We start from the raw sequence: 15,884 nt of genomic DNA on the forward strand, positions 1-15,884 counted from the left end.
CATGATTCCCATTGTCTTCAGATTTGCTAGAGCTCCTTGAATTCATACGTGATCAAATGCTTATGTCAAGAGTAGTGACTCTCAATACCCTCTTGGGTTCAGCTCTTTTGTCCATGTATTGAGGTCAGGAACTGAGTGAACTCAAATGGAGTAAGTGCTTCTTGATAATATCTTGGCATTTATCCAGGATGTATGCTGCTTCTCAGATCCATACAAGGAAATTTTTTACCCTCCATTCAAAGCCTGAATTAAGCATTTGGTGGATGAGCATCATTTAAACATCAACTAAGATCATATGAAATAAGAGAATAAGAGTAGGGCATATAGCATTCTATCCTGCTGCTTTGCCATTCACTATGACAAAGGCTGATGTTGATTGGGGAAAAAAGTGTAGTTGATGTCCATCATTAGGGATGAGAAAGTGGAAGGGATCTATAATAGTCTTGTGGCTCCAAGGTGATCCCTGTTGACGGGAGTTTGAAATGATGTGGCAGATTTGGATACCTGAGCTGGGTAGACCAAGGCCTTACTGAGCATTGAAAAGTAATGGTGTCACTAATGGAATCAGGAGGCGGGAACTTGATGTGGGATCTGGAATTTTTTTTCATCTGAGCTCTAGGAATCCCAAAGACCAAATGGTTAGAATGGGCTTGGGGACAAACAGTAAGTAGAAAGATTGCCAATGATGTGGTATTAGCATTTCAACGTGCCCCATGACGCTGTGGGGGAGGGGGGAATCAACGTTAGAAATATGCAACAAAAGCAGAAAATATTGAACTCCAGGTATTATCTGAACAAATAAGAGGATTAAAAACACACACTCATATCTCTGCTCCCGTTTGCCAAAAAGTAAATCCCAGTTCTGACTATCTTGAATGGGTTTGGAGACCGTAATCGTTGTGTGAACTGAGTACCATTCTGATTAATAGTAAAGAAAAATGTTTGGAAAATGTTATTGAGTCCTAGATCTGGTTTTAAAAAAAACATAATCCAATGAATTCCTTCAATTTAAGCACTTTATAAACTGCACAGACTGCTGGATTTTAATCCAATCGCTGCCAGTCCGCCGGCCCCTGCAATAAATTGGGTTATAGTGACATGAGCAAAAAATACAAACCAGAACTTTATTGAAAGTGGCAAAGTATTTCAGTACATGCGGCTAAATGCTTTAACGAAGACTGGAATTTTACAACTCCCAGGTCACTTTCCCCTTTCAAATAGCCCGGGCAGGATTATTGATATGGGACTGGCTATTCGGCTGTGGGAGGTGTGCACTTCCTGTTGGCTTTTGTAGCTGTCGCGCCATAGCAACTATTGAACAGTCTCCAGGTAGGTGTTTCTTAGCGCCGTCTTAAATGGTATGTTATCTGAGGAAAAATAGGACATTAGTGAAATGTTTACAGAGAATTTACGTACAGCTCACGAGGCAGAGGCTGGTTTTAGCAAAATCAGAACAGTTCCCGACCTGCGGCACCTGAGGGAAGTTAAGATATTAAACTGCACTCAGTGGAGTGAGTTTATTGTTGTGCTGGGAATGTTTCACCACTTCCAATGTTTCGCAATTGGTCTGAGTGAGGAGATTTTTGTTTTTATGGCTGCACTCCTGAAATGAAGCGGGAACGACTTAATTTTTAGCAAGAGAAAGTGCTGGAAAATGCTCAGCTAGACAAGCAAAATGTTAACGATATTACACCTGAGCTAAATAGAATTTTAGGTACCAAAAATAGGTACCACATTGGAGTAAATGAAATGAAATTGGGGGTAAGGACTATTTCTCAGAGCGCCTATGGACTTCAGGTTCAGCTTTTGGATCAGACACACTCTGTATATCAAAGTTATGTATATAGACTTTGAGGGGTGTGGGAGGAGGGTGCTTAGATTTGCAATACCAAAATAGGAGATTTAGTTATTTTGGAGAAAGGCAGGTTGGGCCAAATGGCCTCCTGCTGTTATGTATTATTCTATAATTCTAGTTGCTATGATTCTAGTCCTCCTGCATCCAATTATGAATAGTGATATTTAATTAATAAACACCTTTTGTGGAGCCTCCTGTTTTTATTCTTTTATGGGATGTGGGCTTCATTGGTCAGCATTTGTTGCCCATCCCCAATTACCCTTAAGAAGGTGGTGGTGAGTTGCCTCCTCATATACACCCAGAGCTTCATTGAGCTTTACTGAACGAAAAGATGCCTTTCAGCCCATCATGACCACATGGGTCATCAAGCACCTATCTATTATAATCCATTTTTCCAGTATTTGGCCCATAGTCTTGTATGCAATGGTATTTCAAGTGTTCATTTCAATACTAAAATGTGGTGCTGTTTCCTGCCTCTACCATCCTTTTCTGGCAGAGTTCCAGATTCCATCATTTTCTATAAAGCTCCTGCACCTTAAATCTATGCCCTGGTTATTGACTCCTCTGCTAAGGGGCAAGATTACTTCCTATTCAACCTATCTATGTGCCCCTCATAATTTTATCCCCCGCTCAGCCTACCCAGTCTCTCTGATGTTAATGCTCCAGGCAACATCCTCTGCATCTTCTCTAGGGCAATCACATCCTTCCTATAGTATAGCAACCAGAACTGCACTCAGTACTCCAGCTGTGGCCTAACCAGTGTTTTATACATCTCTATTGTAACCTCCCTGCCCTTATATTCATTGCCTCGGTTAATAAAGGCAAATATCCCATATACCATTAGAAAGGGAGTTCCTGGATTTTGATCAAGCAATAGTGAAGGAATGGTGATTATATTTCCAAGTCAGGATTGTGTGTGACTTGGAGGGGATCTTCCTAGTGATTTCTGTCCCTAGGCATCTGCTGCCCTTTCCCATTTAGATGGTAGCAGTTGTGGGTTTGGAAGGTGCTGTCTCAGAAACCAAGATGAGTTCCTGCAGTGCACCTTGTAGATGGTACACACTGCTGTCTCTGTGCATTGTTAGTGGAGGAAGTGAATGTTTTAGATGGTGAATGAGTTTTGAGGAGTCAGGAGGTGAGTTACTTGCCATATACTTCATAGCCTCTGACCTGCCCTTATAGTGAGAGTATTTATATGGCTAGTTCAGTTCAGTTTCTGGTAAATGGTATTTCCCGGGATGTTGATTGTGGGGGATGGTAATACCATCAAGGTAAAGTTTGTTTATTAGTGACACAAGTAGGTTGACATTAACACTGCAATGAACTTACTGTGAAAATCCTCTAGTTGCTACTCTTCAACGCCTGTTCAGGTATGCAGAGGGAGAATTTAGCATGGCCAATGCACCTAACCAGTGCATCTTTTGGACTGTGGGAAGAAACCAGAGCACCCAAAAGAAACTCATGCAGACACGGGGAGAATGTGCAGACTCCGCACAAAAAAATGACCCAAGCCAGGGATTGAACCTGGGCCCCTGGTCTCTAAGGCAGCATTGCTAACCACTGCATGATCATGGCTAATCTGTTTCAAATTCCACATTCCCATCTACCCCTGATAACATTTGATTTTCTTGCCTAACAAGAATCTATTTATCTCAGCCTTTAATATATTCAATAATCTGCCTCTACGGCCGTCTGAGGTAGGGTTCCAAAGTTGTACAAACCTCCTGAGGGGCTTCTCTGTTGTAAAATTAGGAGTTACCTTCCCCCCACCTCAGTTCCAGACTCAGCTGCAAGAGAAAACATCCTTTTCACGTCCACCTCATCAAGATTGTTCAGGATCTTATAAACTTTCAATGAAGTCACCCCTCACTCTTCGAAACTCCAATGGAAACAAGCCCGTCTGTCCAACTTATCCTTATGAGACAAACCATTTATTCCAGGTATCAATCCAGTAAACAGCCTCTGAATTGCCTCCAAAACATTTTACATCCTTCCTTCCTTAAATAAGAAGATCAAAAATCCACACACAATTCAAGTTGTGGCCTTACCAATATCCAATAACTTATGTATCCTTATTTTTATGTTCAATTCCTTGTAATAAAGGATAACACTTTCTTAGTTACTTGCTATTGCTGCACGTTAACAGTTTGTGACTTATGCACTAGAACACCTAGATCCCTCTGCAGCTTGGAATTCTGCAGTCATTCTCCATTTAAATAATACCCAGTTGTTTTATTTTCTCTGCCAAAATGAACAACTTCACTTTATTCTCAATAATCAGCAAAGTGATGGAAAGTGTTGTCAGTGCTAGCAAGCAACATCTACTCACTAAAAACCTGCTCACTGATTCTCTGCTTAGGTTCTGTCAGGACCACTTGATTCCTGACTTCATTACAGTCTTGGTCCAAACATGGACATAAGAACTGCATTCCAGAGGTGAGATGAGAGTGACTGTACCTGACAACAGGACAGCATTTAACCAAGTACGGCAACAAGCAGCCTTAGTAAAATCGAAGTCAATGGGAATCGGAGGGAAAGCTCTCCACTGGTTGGAGTGATACCAAGCACAAAACAAAGAAGGTGGTTGTGGTTGTTGGAGGTTAGTCATCTCAGTTCACTGATAATTGCAAAAGTACATTTGCGACTCCTCAGATACTGCAGTGGTCTGTGTCAGTGTGTTGCAAGGCCTGGACAAAATAAGGCTTGGGTGAATACTTGGTATGTAACATTCATGACACACAAGTGCCAATCAGTGATCATCTTCAGCAAGAGTGAATCTCACTATCTTGACGTTCCATGGCATTACCATCACTGAATCTCCCACTATTAACATCCTGGAAGTCAACATTGATCAGAAGCTGAACTGGACAAGCCATATAAATATCATGGCTACATCAGGTCAGAAGCTGGGTATTCTGCAGAATGTAATTCTCATCCTGACTCCCCAGAGCCTATTCAGTCTCTATAAGGCACTAGTCAGGCAGAGAGATTTTTGACTAGCAAAGATTATCTGGGTAGGTGGGTGTAATGTGAGGTTGAGGTTACAATCAGATCGGCCATGGTTTTATTGAACGCCGGAGCCGACTCTGGCTGAATGACCTACTCATGTTCCTAATTTTTAATGTATGGTATACTCTCCATTGCCTGGATGCAACAACATTCATGACACTCAACACCTTCCAGGACAAAGCAGCTTGCCTGATTAGCACCCCATCCACCACCTTAAAAAATTCATTGCCTCTACCATTACATTACAGTGGCAGCAGTGTGTACCATCTACAAGATGCACTGCAGCAACTTGTCAAGGTTCTCCCACGGGATATTCAAATCTGCAATCTCTACCACCTAGAGGCACAATGGACACAAGTTCCCTTCCATGTCGTACATCATCCTAACTTTGAACCACTTTGCAGTTTGTTCGCTGTCAGTGAGTCAATATTCCAGAACTCCCTCCTAAGTAGCATGGGTGTACTCACACCACGTGGACTGATTCAAGGAGACAGCTCACCACCACCTTCACAAGAACAGTTAGGGATGGGCAGTAAGTGATGGACCAGATAGAACGAGGGGTCACGGGCTTAGGGTGAGGGGGGCTAGGTATAAGACAAATATTAGAGGGCAGTTTTTCACGCAAAGGGTAGTGGGGGTGTGGAATGCACTGCCGAGTAAGGTGGTGGAAGCGGGCACGCTAGGGTTGTTTAAGAGTCACTTAGACAGCCACATGAGCGGGCTACATATAGGGGGATATAGTAGGCCTTACTAAACATTGCAGGCTTGGGAATACGTTTTGCCTCAGGGATGTTAGTCTTTGCCTGTTTAATAATGAATTTTTTTGTCTCCACAGGCATTTAAGTCCAGCAAGGGGCATGCATGCGGCAGGTTGTAGTGGGCTGCTCTTGGACGTTGCTTCGGGAGTTGCCTATTGCTTCATGTCGTTAGTGTGCTTAAACTGGACCATCTCGAGGGCAACATGACAGCTCAGAGACTATCTCTGTTACTGTGCGGACACATGGATTTGGGCCTGTGTCTGTGGGAGTTTGCACGTTCTCCCCGTGGTTGCGTGGGTTTCCTCCGGGTGCTCCGGTTTCCTCCCACATCCCCAAAGATGTGCTTTTAGGCTGATTGATTGGGTACTAAATTGTCCCTAAATTGGACCTCCCTGATCCTCGCACATTAGGCGAAGACTAAAATCATGAATAGGTCACTGAGACAGTGGGACGGCGGCGCGGGCTCGTTGGGCCGAAGGGCCTGTTTCCCGTGCTGTGTTGTTCTTTGTTCTTTGTTCAGCCAGGGATGTCCATTTCGCTTAAACAAATTTCCTTCCCTAAAGGGCATCAATGAACATTTTATGCCAATCAACAATGGCTTCATGGCCGTCTTTAGACTTGTAATTCCAGATTTTTGTTGAATTCAAATTTGCCATGGTGGGATTCAAACCCTGATCTCATGGATTACTTGTCCAATGACTACTACTACACCATGGCCTTACACATGAAGTGCTTTGAGATTTTTCAATATGTTTGCAATATATATTTCTATATATATTTGTGATAAAGTTCTAGTGATCGTGCTCTTGCTGTTATGTTCTAATTGTAACTATCAGTTTGAGAGCATAACTAACTTCAGATGAATGACAATACAGACTGTTGAACCAGTAGCTGAGAATACAACCAGGATCAATCAGTCATAAGCTGAATCTCAAATCAACAAAGTTACAGCTTAGTGTAACTGAGCTTTTGTCCATCTCATTTCAAAAAATGCACCAAAGGCTTTTATCCTCTGGAAGAGAAGAACTTTCCTGTGGAAAGTTAGTGTTCCAGGAGTGATCCCCTGTATTAGAACTATCAACATGTTTTCTTCAGGGTAATCCACATAGCTCAGCAAGTTTAACTAATGAGTACATCAACCACATATAGCTGTTAAGCTTTATCAAGATCTGGGGTTTCATCCAATTCTGGGCTGTGTTGGCTGATCTCAACCTGGATGGTGGTGGAGGTGTTGCAATTCAGTCTCTATCTTTCTGTTCCAATTTCCAATTTTCTAGGGTTTTTTTATTTTAATTTTGATGTTTCAGCCCTTTTTTTCTTTTTGTCTCTGACACTTTTATGATTCTCCTTCAAGATCTCTTGTGGATAGGAATATTATTAACATAAGAACATAAGAAACAGGAGCAGGAGTAGGCCATCTAGCCCCTCAAGCCTGCCCTGCCATTCAATAAGATTATGGCTGATCTGATAGTCGTTCAGTTCCACTTACCCACCTGCTCTCCATAACCCTTAATTCCCTTATTGATCAGAAATCTATCTACCTGTGACTTAAACATATTCAACGAGGTAACCTCCACCGCTTTAATGGGCAGAGAATTCTGGAGATTCACCACCCTCTGAGAGAAGAAGTTCCTCCTCAACTCTGTTCTAAACTGACTCCCCCTTATTTTGAGGCTGTGCCCTCTAGTTCTTGTTTCCTTTCTAAGTGGAAAGAATCTGTCTGCCTCTACCCTATCTGGCCCCTTCATTATCTTATATATCTCTATAAGATCACCCCTCAGCCTTCTAAACTCCAACGACTACAGGCCCAATCTACTCAGTCTCTCCTCATAAGCTAACCCCCTCATCTCCAGTATCAACCTAGTGAACCTTCTCTATACTCCCTCCAAGGCCAATATATCCTTTCACAAATAAAGGGACCAAGATTGTACAATGTACTCTAGTTGTGGCCTCACCAGTACCTTGTACAATTGCAGCAAGACCTCCCTGCTTTTATATTCTATCCCCCTCGCAATAAAGGCCAACATTCCATTTGCCGCCTTGATCATCTACTGCGCCTGCAGACTGGGTTTTTGTGATTCATGCACAAGGACCCCCAGGTCCCTCTGCACAGTAGTATGTTGTAATTTATCACCATTTAAATAATAGTCCATTTTACTATTATTCCTTCCAAAGTGGATAACCTCACATTTACCAACATTATACTCCATCTGTCAGATCCTCGCCCACTCAGCCTATCCAAATCTCTCTGCAGACTTTTCGCATCCTCCACACAATTCACTTTCCCACTCGTCTTTATGTGATCAGCAAACTTTGTTACCCTACACTTGGTCCCCTCCTCCAGATCGTCTATGTATATGTTAAAACAGTTGAGGCCCCAGCACCGATCCCTGTGGCACGCCACTAGTCACCAACTGCCAACCAGAAAAGCACCCATTTATTCCAACTCTCTGGTTCCTGTTAGATAGCCAATCCTCAATCTACGCTAACACTTTACCCCCAACTCCGTGTACCTTAATCTTCTGCAACAACTTTTTGTGAGGCACCTTATCGATCGCCTTCTGGAAATCTAAAAACACCACATCCACTGGTTCCCCTCTGTCAACTGCACTCATTACATCTTCATAAAAATCCAGTAAATGCGTCACACGTGACTTTCCCTTCATGAATCCATGCTGCGTCTGCTTGATCGAACCATTCTTTTCCAGGTGTCCTGCTATTTCTTCCTTAATGATGGATTCCAGCATTTTCCCAACTAAGGACGTTAAGTTAACCAGCCTGTAGTTACCAGCCTTTTGTCTACTTAGTTTTTTAAACAGTGATGACACATTAGCTGTTTTCCAATCAGCCGGCACTTCCCCAGAGTCCAGCAAATTTTGATAAATTACTACTAATGCATCTGCTATTACTTCTGCCATTTCTTTCAGTACCCTGGGATGCATTCCATCTGGGCCCGGGGACTTGTCAACCTTTTGTCCCGTTAGCCTACCAAGCACAACCTCTAGTAATACTAATTGTGTTAAGGACCTCACCCCATATAGTCCCACAACCGTCAATTTTCGCTAAGCTATTTGTGTCGTCTACCGTGAAGACTGACACAAAAATCTTGTTTAAAGCCTCGGCCATTTCCTTGTTTCCCATTATTAAATCCCCCTTCTCATCTTCTAAGGATCCAACATTTACTTTAGCCACTCTTTTCCTTTTTATATATTTGTAAAAACTTTTAGTATCTGTTTTTATATTTTGCACAACCAGTCTAAGCTCCCAGTCTACATTAGCCAATTCTCCCCTCATCCTATCACACTCCCCTCTGTTCAAGCAGAGGACACTGGTTTGGGACCCTACTTTCTCACCCTCCATCTGTACTAGAAATTCAACCATATTGTGATCACTCATCCCAAGAGGATCCCTCACAAGAAGATCTCTAATTCTACCTGTCTCATTACACAGGATGAGATCCAAGATAACTCGCTCCCTCGTAGGTTCTGTAACATACTGTTCGACGAAACTATCCTGACAGCATTCTAAGAACTCTTCCTCAAGTCCAGTTACCTAATACACTTCCATATATTAGAGCACAAGATTGTCAGAAATAATTAATATTTCTCTTGAGTTGAAGGGACACCAGGTTGTCAAGAATGATTCATTTTTGAAATCGTGAATGGTTAGAGTTTGAGGGAACATGGTATAAAGGGGTTGGAAGTCATGGAAGTGAGTGGAGGAGCAAAGGGAGAAGATTGGGAGAGACAAAATGAATAAAAGAGGAGAGAAGAGTTGGAAAGAGAAGAAGGCAGGGAGGTATACTGCAGAAGTTTGAGAAATCTCAGCTATGTAAGTCACTTTGCTATATTTTCTGCCAAAGTTATGCTGGAAGAAGGAATTCAAAAATTCTAAGCAAACATCTCTGGTGGCATAATGCATTGCAATATAATTGGCAGACTCACCTTGTGGAGGTCATGTATTTATAGATTTCTTCCACCTACATTGATGAAAAACACACGCATCGTTAGTTGGCGAATCTTGCTCACCACTTGACTGGCATTGGTGAACAAATGAAACTAGGTTTCCCATCTACTCTTCCCAGTGTTGTTGGTATAATGCCTGAGGACCAATAGCCCTATTAATCTGCCAGTGATCATTGGGAAAATGTAGAATCTGTCATTAAGGATATGGTAATAGGTCATTTAGAAAAGTATAATATAATTAAAATTTATTTATTAGTCACAAGTAGGTTTACAATGAAGTTACTGTGAAAATCCCCTCGTCGCCACACTCCAACGCCTATTTGGGAACACTGAGGGAAGTTTAGCGTGGCCAACGCATCTATTAAGCACGTCTTTCGGACTGTGGGAGGAAACTGGAGCACCCAGAAGAAACCCACGCAGACACGAGGAGAACACGCAGAATCCACATAGACAGTGACTCAAGCTGGGGATTGAACCCGGGCCCCTGGCGCAGTGAGGCAGCAGTGCTTTGTCTATAGTATGGTGTGTGTGCTTGCCCCTAGGTAATTAGGCAGAGTCAGCATGGTTTTATGAAATGGCAATCATGTTTGACAAATCTAATTATAGGTTTTTGAGACTGTAACTAGCAGGGTAGATAAAGGGGAAGCCGTAGCTTGTACTATATTTACAATCGATAAGACAGTTGCACAAGGGGACTAATATATTTGTATGGATAGAGGATTGGTTAATGGACAGAAACAGGTTAGGAATAGACATTTTTGTGTCAGCAGACGGTTACTAGTAGAGTGCCACGTGGGTCAGTGCTGGAGCCTCAGCTATTTACAATCTACATTAAAATATGTATCCAGATTTTGTTGATGACACAGAGCTAGGTTGGGAGGTAAACTGTGAGGAGGACACAAAGGCTTTACTTAATAGGCCCACTAGAAACAAGGGGAGGGGGTCAGAATCAGAAAATCAGGATTATCTCAGTCTGTTGAGCAGGAGGTGTACATGTCAGTCTGGAGGGAAGGGGATTTGATTTTGTGATGGAGGGATAGTATCAATCTTGGGTAAGATGTTGATTCAGGTTACATATGGTTGATATATGGACAGCTGCCAATAATGGGGTCTTTTGTGGATAAGGATGATGTGGAGATGCTGGTTGGACTGAGGTAAACACAGTAAGAAGTCTCTCAACACCAGGTTAAAGTCCAACAGGTTTATTTGGTAACAAAAGCCACTAGCTTTCGGAGCGTTTGCTGCTCCTTCGTCAGGTGAGTGGGAGTTCTATTCACAAACAGCGCCTATAAAGACACAAACTCAATTTACAAAATAATGGTTAGAACGCGAGTCTTTGCAGATAATCAAGTCTCAAAGCTACAGGCAATGTGAGTGGAGAGAGCATTAAGCACAGATTAAAGTGATATGTTTTGTCTCCAGACAGGAAAGTTAGTGAGATTTTGCAAGCTCAGTCAAGTCGTGGGGATTACAGATAGTGTGACATGAACCCAAGATCCCGGTTGAGGCCGTCCTCGTGTGTGGAACTGGAAAATAGGTCAAAGCCTCAAATCACAGGGCTGCTGAGGCTGAATCCAGGAGGTAGATGTTAAACCATTCACCTCCTGGAGCCAGCAAGGCTAAGCCTGGATGTAATGCCAGAATTGTGAGTCTTGGGAAACATGGCTGACTATGATTAAAATTGGAAAGCTGAATAGCAATATTTGAAGTGACAATCTGACTCCTCGGAACAATGAATCCATGAGGCAGAGTGGGCCACCATCAAGAGAAGCATTCTACTCTACCACAGTCGTTTACTTCATGGTCTGGCATATCCTTCACTACCGTTACCACAAAGCCAGGCAGCCAACCCTGATTCAATGAGAAGTGTAGAAGAAAATGCTGGCAGTAATGCTATATCCCTAAAAGTAAGCTGTCAGTCTGGTGAGACGAACAGCACAGAACTGTGTGCATGCTAAGCAGCACACACAGCACGTTATAGACAAAGCTAACTGATCCCACACCAACAGAACAGATTAAAGTTAAATTGTAAATATCGGTGGACAATTAGTATGCCTTAGAGAAGGAGACTCCAAGAACTTTCCCAGCCTCTTTAAGATATTGGGACTCAAAGTATGACACAGTTTGAGTGACACATTGTGACCATTTTGAATGATTGGCTCCTCCCAGTTATTAATGTCAAAGTTGCCATGTGTCAGGAAGAGCTTCACAGTGTCTTTGTCCTCCTCTGGCATTTCAGCCATTTGAGAGTTGAGAAACAGGACTTGGTGGCGGAGATGGTTTTTGTCATCCCAACTGTCAGTTCAGTCGTCAAAGTTGATTTTGCAGGAATTTTGTCTGAATGCATATGGAGCTGGCTCCAAGAAGGATACTAACATTGTTCAGTGATCTTCCACTGAATCCAGAGGATGTGATGGAGACATTCTTGATGAAATCTTTCTAGCGCTCTTGCATATCACTGATACATAGTCCGGGTTACACTGCAGCACTGGAGTGTGGCCACGATAACTGCTCTGTACACTCGGATTTTTGTTGACTTGCATAGGTCCCTGTTGACAAATATTCACTGAAGCAGTTTGTAGAAGGCTGGAGGAGCATCACTGACCTAGTGTTGGATCTCCTCATCAATGGTGGCCTTTTGTGAGAGGTGGCTGCCAAGTTATGAGAAGTACTCAACATATTCCAGAGTCTTGTCCCTTCTGTATGTAGGGAAGATGGAATACTTAAGTGACCATGTGTAGGTTATTAGTTTTGTTTTGGCAATGTTCAAGGGCAGGCTGAATTTCTTGTATGCAGAATTGAGATTGAGAGTGGCTTGCAAATCTGGTGCAGAGTGGGCAATGGTACTTTATCATCAGCAAACCGTAGATCATGTATGTCTACAGTACTCAGTTTAGTTCTGGCATGGAGACAACTGCGATTAAAGAGTTTTCCATCTAGACGGTATTTAATACTGACATCAGAGGACATTTGATCTTTGACATGAATAGTTTGAGGTCAGGTAGATGTAAATAATATGAGGCTATAATACAGCCTTGCTTGACCCTGATGTTAGAGGTGTCTGTTTCAGACGTCCCACACAAAACATCATGAAGCAATTGCAGGATTTTGATAAGTTTTGACATCCAAAACTTTGGAGTATGATCCACAGAACCTCATGATTTACTGAGTCCTCAGTGCAGCTGATGGGAGGAGGGGGAGAATCTCACAATTCCAGCAGGGCAGAAGGAGGCCATTTGGCCCATCGAGCCTGCACCGACAACAATCCCACCCAGGCCCTATCCCCATATATTTACCCTACTAGTCCCCCTGACATTAGGGGCAATTTTCCATGGCCATTCCATTTAACCTGCGCATCTTTGTACTGTGGGAGGAAACCCACACAGACACAGGGAGAATGTGCAAACTCCACACAGACAGTGACCCGAGACCAGGATTGAACCTGGGTCTGTGGCGCTGTGAGGCAGCAGTACTAATTATTGCGCCACCATGCTGCCCCCTCCATGAACATTTGCATCCTCATTGATTTTGGAGCCCAATGTCCTGCAACAGCAATGCTGTGCGTGTACCTACACCACCTGGACTGCAACAGTTCAAGAAGGTGACTCTGACTATCTTACAAGGACAATTAGAGATGGACAACAAATGCTGTCCTGGCCAGTGACATCCACATCCCATGAATGAATAAAATTGATAAATGGTGCTATAAAAAAAACAGTTTGTTGGCATTTGTAAGGTTGGAAATATGGGGAAGAAAGATGACGGCTTTTGAGATGAAGTTTTTGGGAGTAAATCTGAAATGACTGAATCTGCTTTCATAAGTGGCGGATAATGGAAGCTCTATTTGCCTTGCACCATTATTCAATTCATTATTTAATCCCTCCTGCCTTCCACCTGATTCCAGATCCTGCCTTTTATTCTCCTGCTGCTCCTTTTCCCCCCTTTGTGCCTGCTTCATCTCTAACTTTTACTAGTTCTGACAAAAGGTCTGTGCTCTCTGCTTGTCTCGCCACAGGTATTGCCTGACCTGCTGAGTGTTCCCAGCACTTTCTGTTCATATTTCACTTTTTAATCTGTATTTTAATCACCCGCGTCTAGAGACAAGTTCTTATTTATTTCATTGCTTTCTCTTCATCCGTTTCACAGATCCAGAGAAATGAACCAGCTACCCCTTACTAAAGAATGGACAGGAAGAAAACCAATTGAGAGTTACTTATCCGGGAAGACCTTGCAGGAGGAGATTTGGATGCAGTGGGGACCTTGTGCTCTTAAGTCAGCCAGAGAAAACTATGCAGAAGCCTTCGAACAAAGTAAGTTAACAAACCTGTTTAATCAATTAGCTGGGGATCACAGCATCAATCAATGTGGATTGTAAATCTGTTTTACTTTAGTTTATATTGTGTTACTGTAGAAGCTGTTGTGAATTTTTTTATCAATGATATATACAGTAGATGTGTAAAAGCATTTTACAACCAATGCCATAAACAATCATTAGTAGTTCAGAACTTCGGTATTGTTGAATAACAACATTTTGTCAAAACTTTTCATTTTGCACTCATCAGGACATTCACAAGAATGCCATGTCACGGGGAAACAATGTATACTTACATCTATTTTCCCTCCAACAGATGCGAAGCTACCTGTTAACTCGGGCCCCAAACAGCTGTTAATTGATAAAGTGTTAGCCAGACGCAGATTTGATCAGCTGCTAAAGAAAAAAGAGCAACATGCACAAAACAGGTTAGAATTGCACAATTTTTTTTTTTGGGAACATTGCAGCTGCCTCATTACCTTCATAAGACTGCAAGAAACAACAAAAGATTGTGAATGTAGTCCAATCCATCACACAGTCTTCCATCCATTGACTCTGTCTACACTTCCTGCTGCCTCGGCAAAGCAGCCGGCATAATTAAGGATCCCACGCACTCTGAACATTCTCTCTTCCACCTTCTTCCGTCAGGAGAATGGTACAAAAGTCTGAAGTCACGTACCAACCGACTCAAGAACAGCTCCTTCCCTGTGCTGTCAGACTTCTGAATGGAGCTACTTCACATTAAGTTGATTTCTCTCCTAGCTATGACTTGTAACACTACATTCTGCACTTTCTCGCTTCTTTCTCTATGAATCATATGCTTTGTCTGTATAGCACACAAGAAACCATGCTTTTTGCTATATGCTAATACATGTGACAATAAATCAAATAATAAATAATAACATAAATATACTGTTTAGTAAGATAAGAAACAATATACCTTCTGCACAACTAACAAATAAGCAGTGTATTTCACTTTATATCCTAAGCCATAATATCAGGAGTCACAAATTAGTAATAAGGGCTCTTGTGATGTGAATTAACAAAGCTGCAGTCAAAAAGAGGTTTTGAAGGACACTTTTTAAAAACGGGAAAGAAATAGGAAGACAAAGAGGCTGAAAAAGTCAGCTCCAAATTACACAGGTGTGTGATGATTGATTCTTGTTCATCCTTCAAGATAAAGTTGAAGAAGTTTGGGTTTTATTTTGGGTTCTAGTGTCTGCTAAGGTCAATTTGATTGGCACACATTCACCACCGAAACATGCGTTAAACTTCATCTGCCACTTGTTTGACCGTGCCCTTTTGAAGTTTTATTATTGTCCTGATGGTTCAGAAAACTTCTCAGTTTCACATCATCTGCAGACTTTGAAATGATGCCCTGTATGTCATCGTCTAGATCGTTGATATATATATTAAACATGCAATTGTCAGCTTTTGTACTTGCAGGCACAGATACTCATCAAGTAGATCGAAAATTACATTCTAATTCCAGACATTCAAACAGGCATTTCTTACCAGCACAGCATCCAGTTAGTGCCGCTCTTAACCCTTTGGACAAAATGACTCCCTTGATTTTTCACTGACTTTTCTTTTAAGGAAATTAGAGGAAGATAAAGGAAGGTTGCAGCAAGAACTTTGTAAACTTCAGCTGCAGAAGAAGCACTTAGGACCAGGTAAAGATCATTATGTTGAAAAGTTTTAAGAAGTTTGAAAGTGGGACAGTAGCGTGATGGTTATGGATTCAGTTTACACATCCCTATATGTAGTGTGAAGGTGGGAGTGGGCCATGTTAAATGCAGTATGTTGCCCCCACTGCAATTATACCATAGCAGGGGTGGCATTGGGTCATCTGTCCACCTGTGAACTAATTGAGAATCCTCAAGGGGGTAGCTAATACTTGTTTCAAGGTCTCATCATTACTTCTTTTATAATCATAGGTGGTTATTCAATGTCATCACTTCAATGTCTTTTCATCTTTTTTTTAC

General features: G+C 42.1%; 1 protein-coding gene across 1 annotated transcript in view; it reads left to right on the forward strand.

The window, feature by feature from the left end:
* Positions 1-1,240: 1,240 nt before the first annotated feature.
* The window catches only part of LOC145349702 (uncharacterized), a 61,952-nt gene continuing 47,308 nt past the window's right edge, over positions 1,241-15,884 (forward strand). The window contains exons 1-4 of the mRNA XM_080198236.1: positions 1,241-1,329; positions 13,734-13,897; positions 14,216-14,327; positions 15,496-15,572. Coding sequence (XP_080054362.1) covers positions 13,744-13,897; positions 14,216-14,327; positions 15,496-15,572 — 343 coding nt within the window. The 5' untranslated portion in view covers positions 1,241-1,329; positions 13,734-13,743. The remainder of the gene's footprint in view (positions 1,330-13,733; positions 13,898-14,215; positions 14,328-15,495; positions 15,573-15,884) is intronic.

The sequence above is a fragment of the Carcharhinus amblyrhynchos genome, chromosome 1 (assembly GCF_965287045.1).
Source record: "Carcharhinus amblyrhynchos chromosome 1, sCarAmb.v2.hapA, whole genome shotgun sequence".
In the NCBI taxonomy this organism is placed as follows: domain Eukaryota; kingdom Metazoa; phylum Chordata; class Chondrichthyes; order Carcharhiniformes; family Carcharhinidae; genus Carcharhinus; species Carcharhinus amblyrhynchos.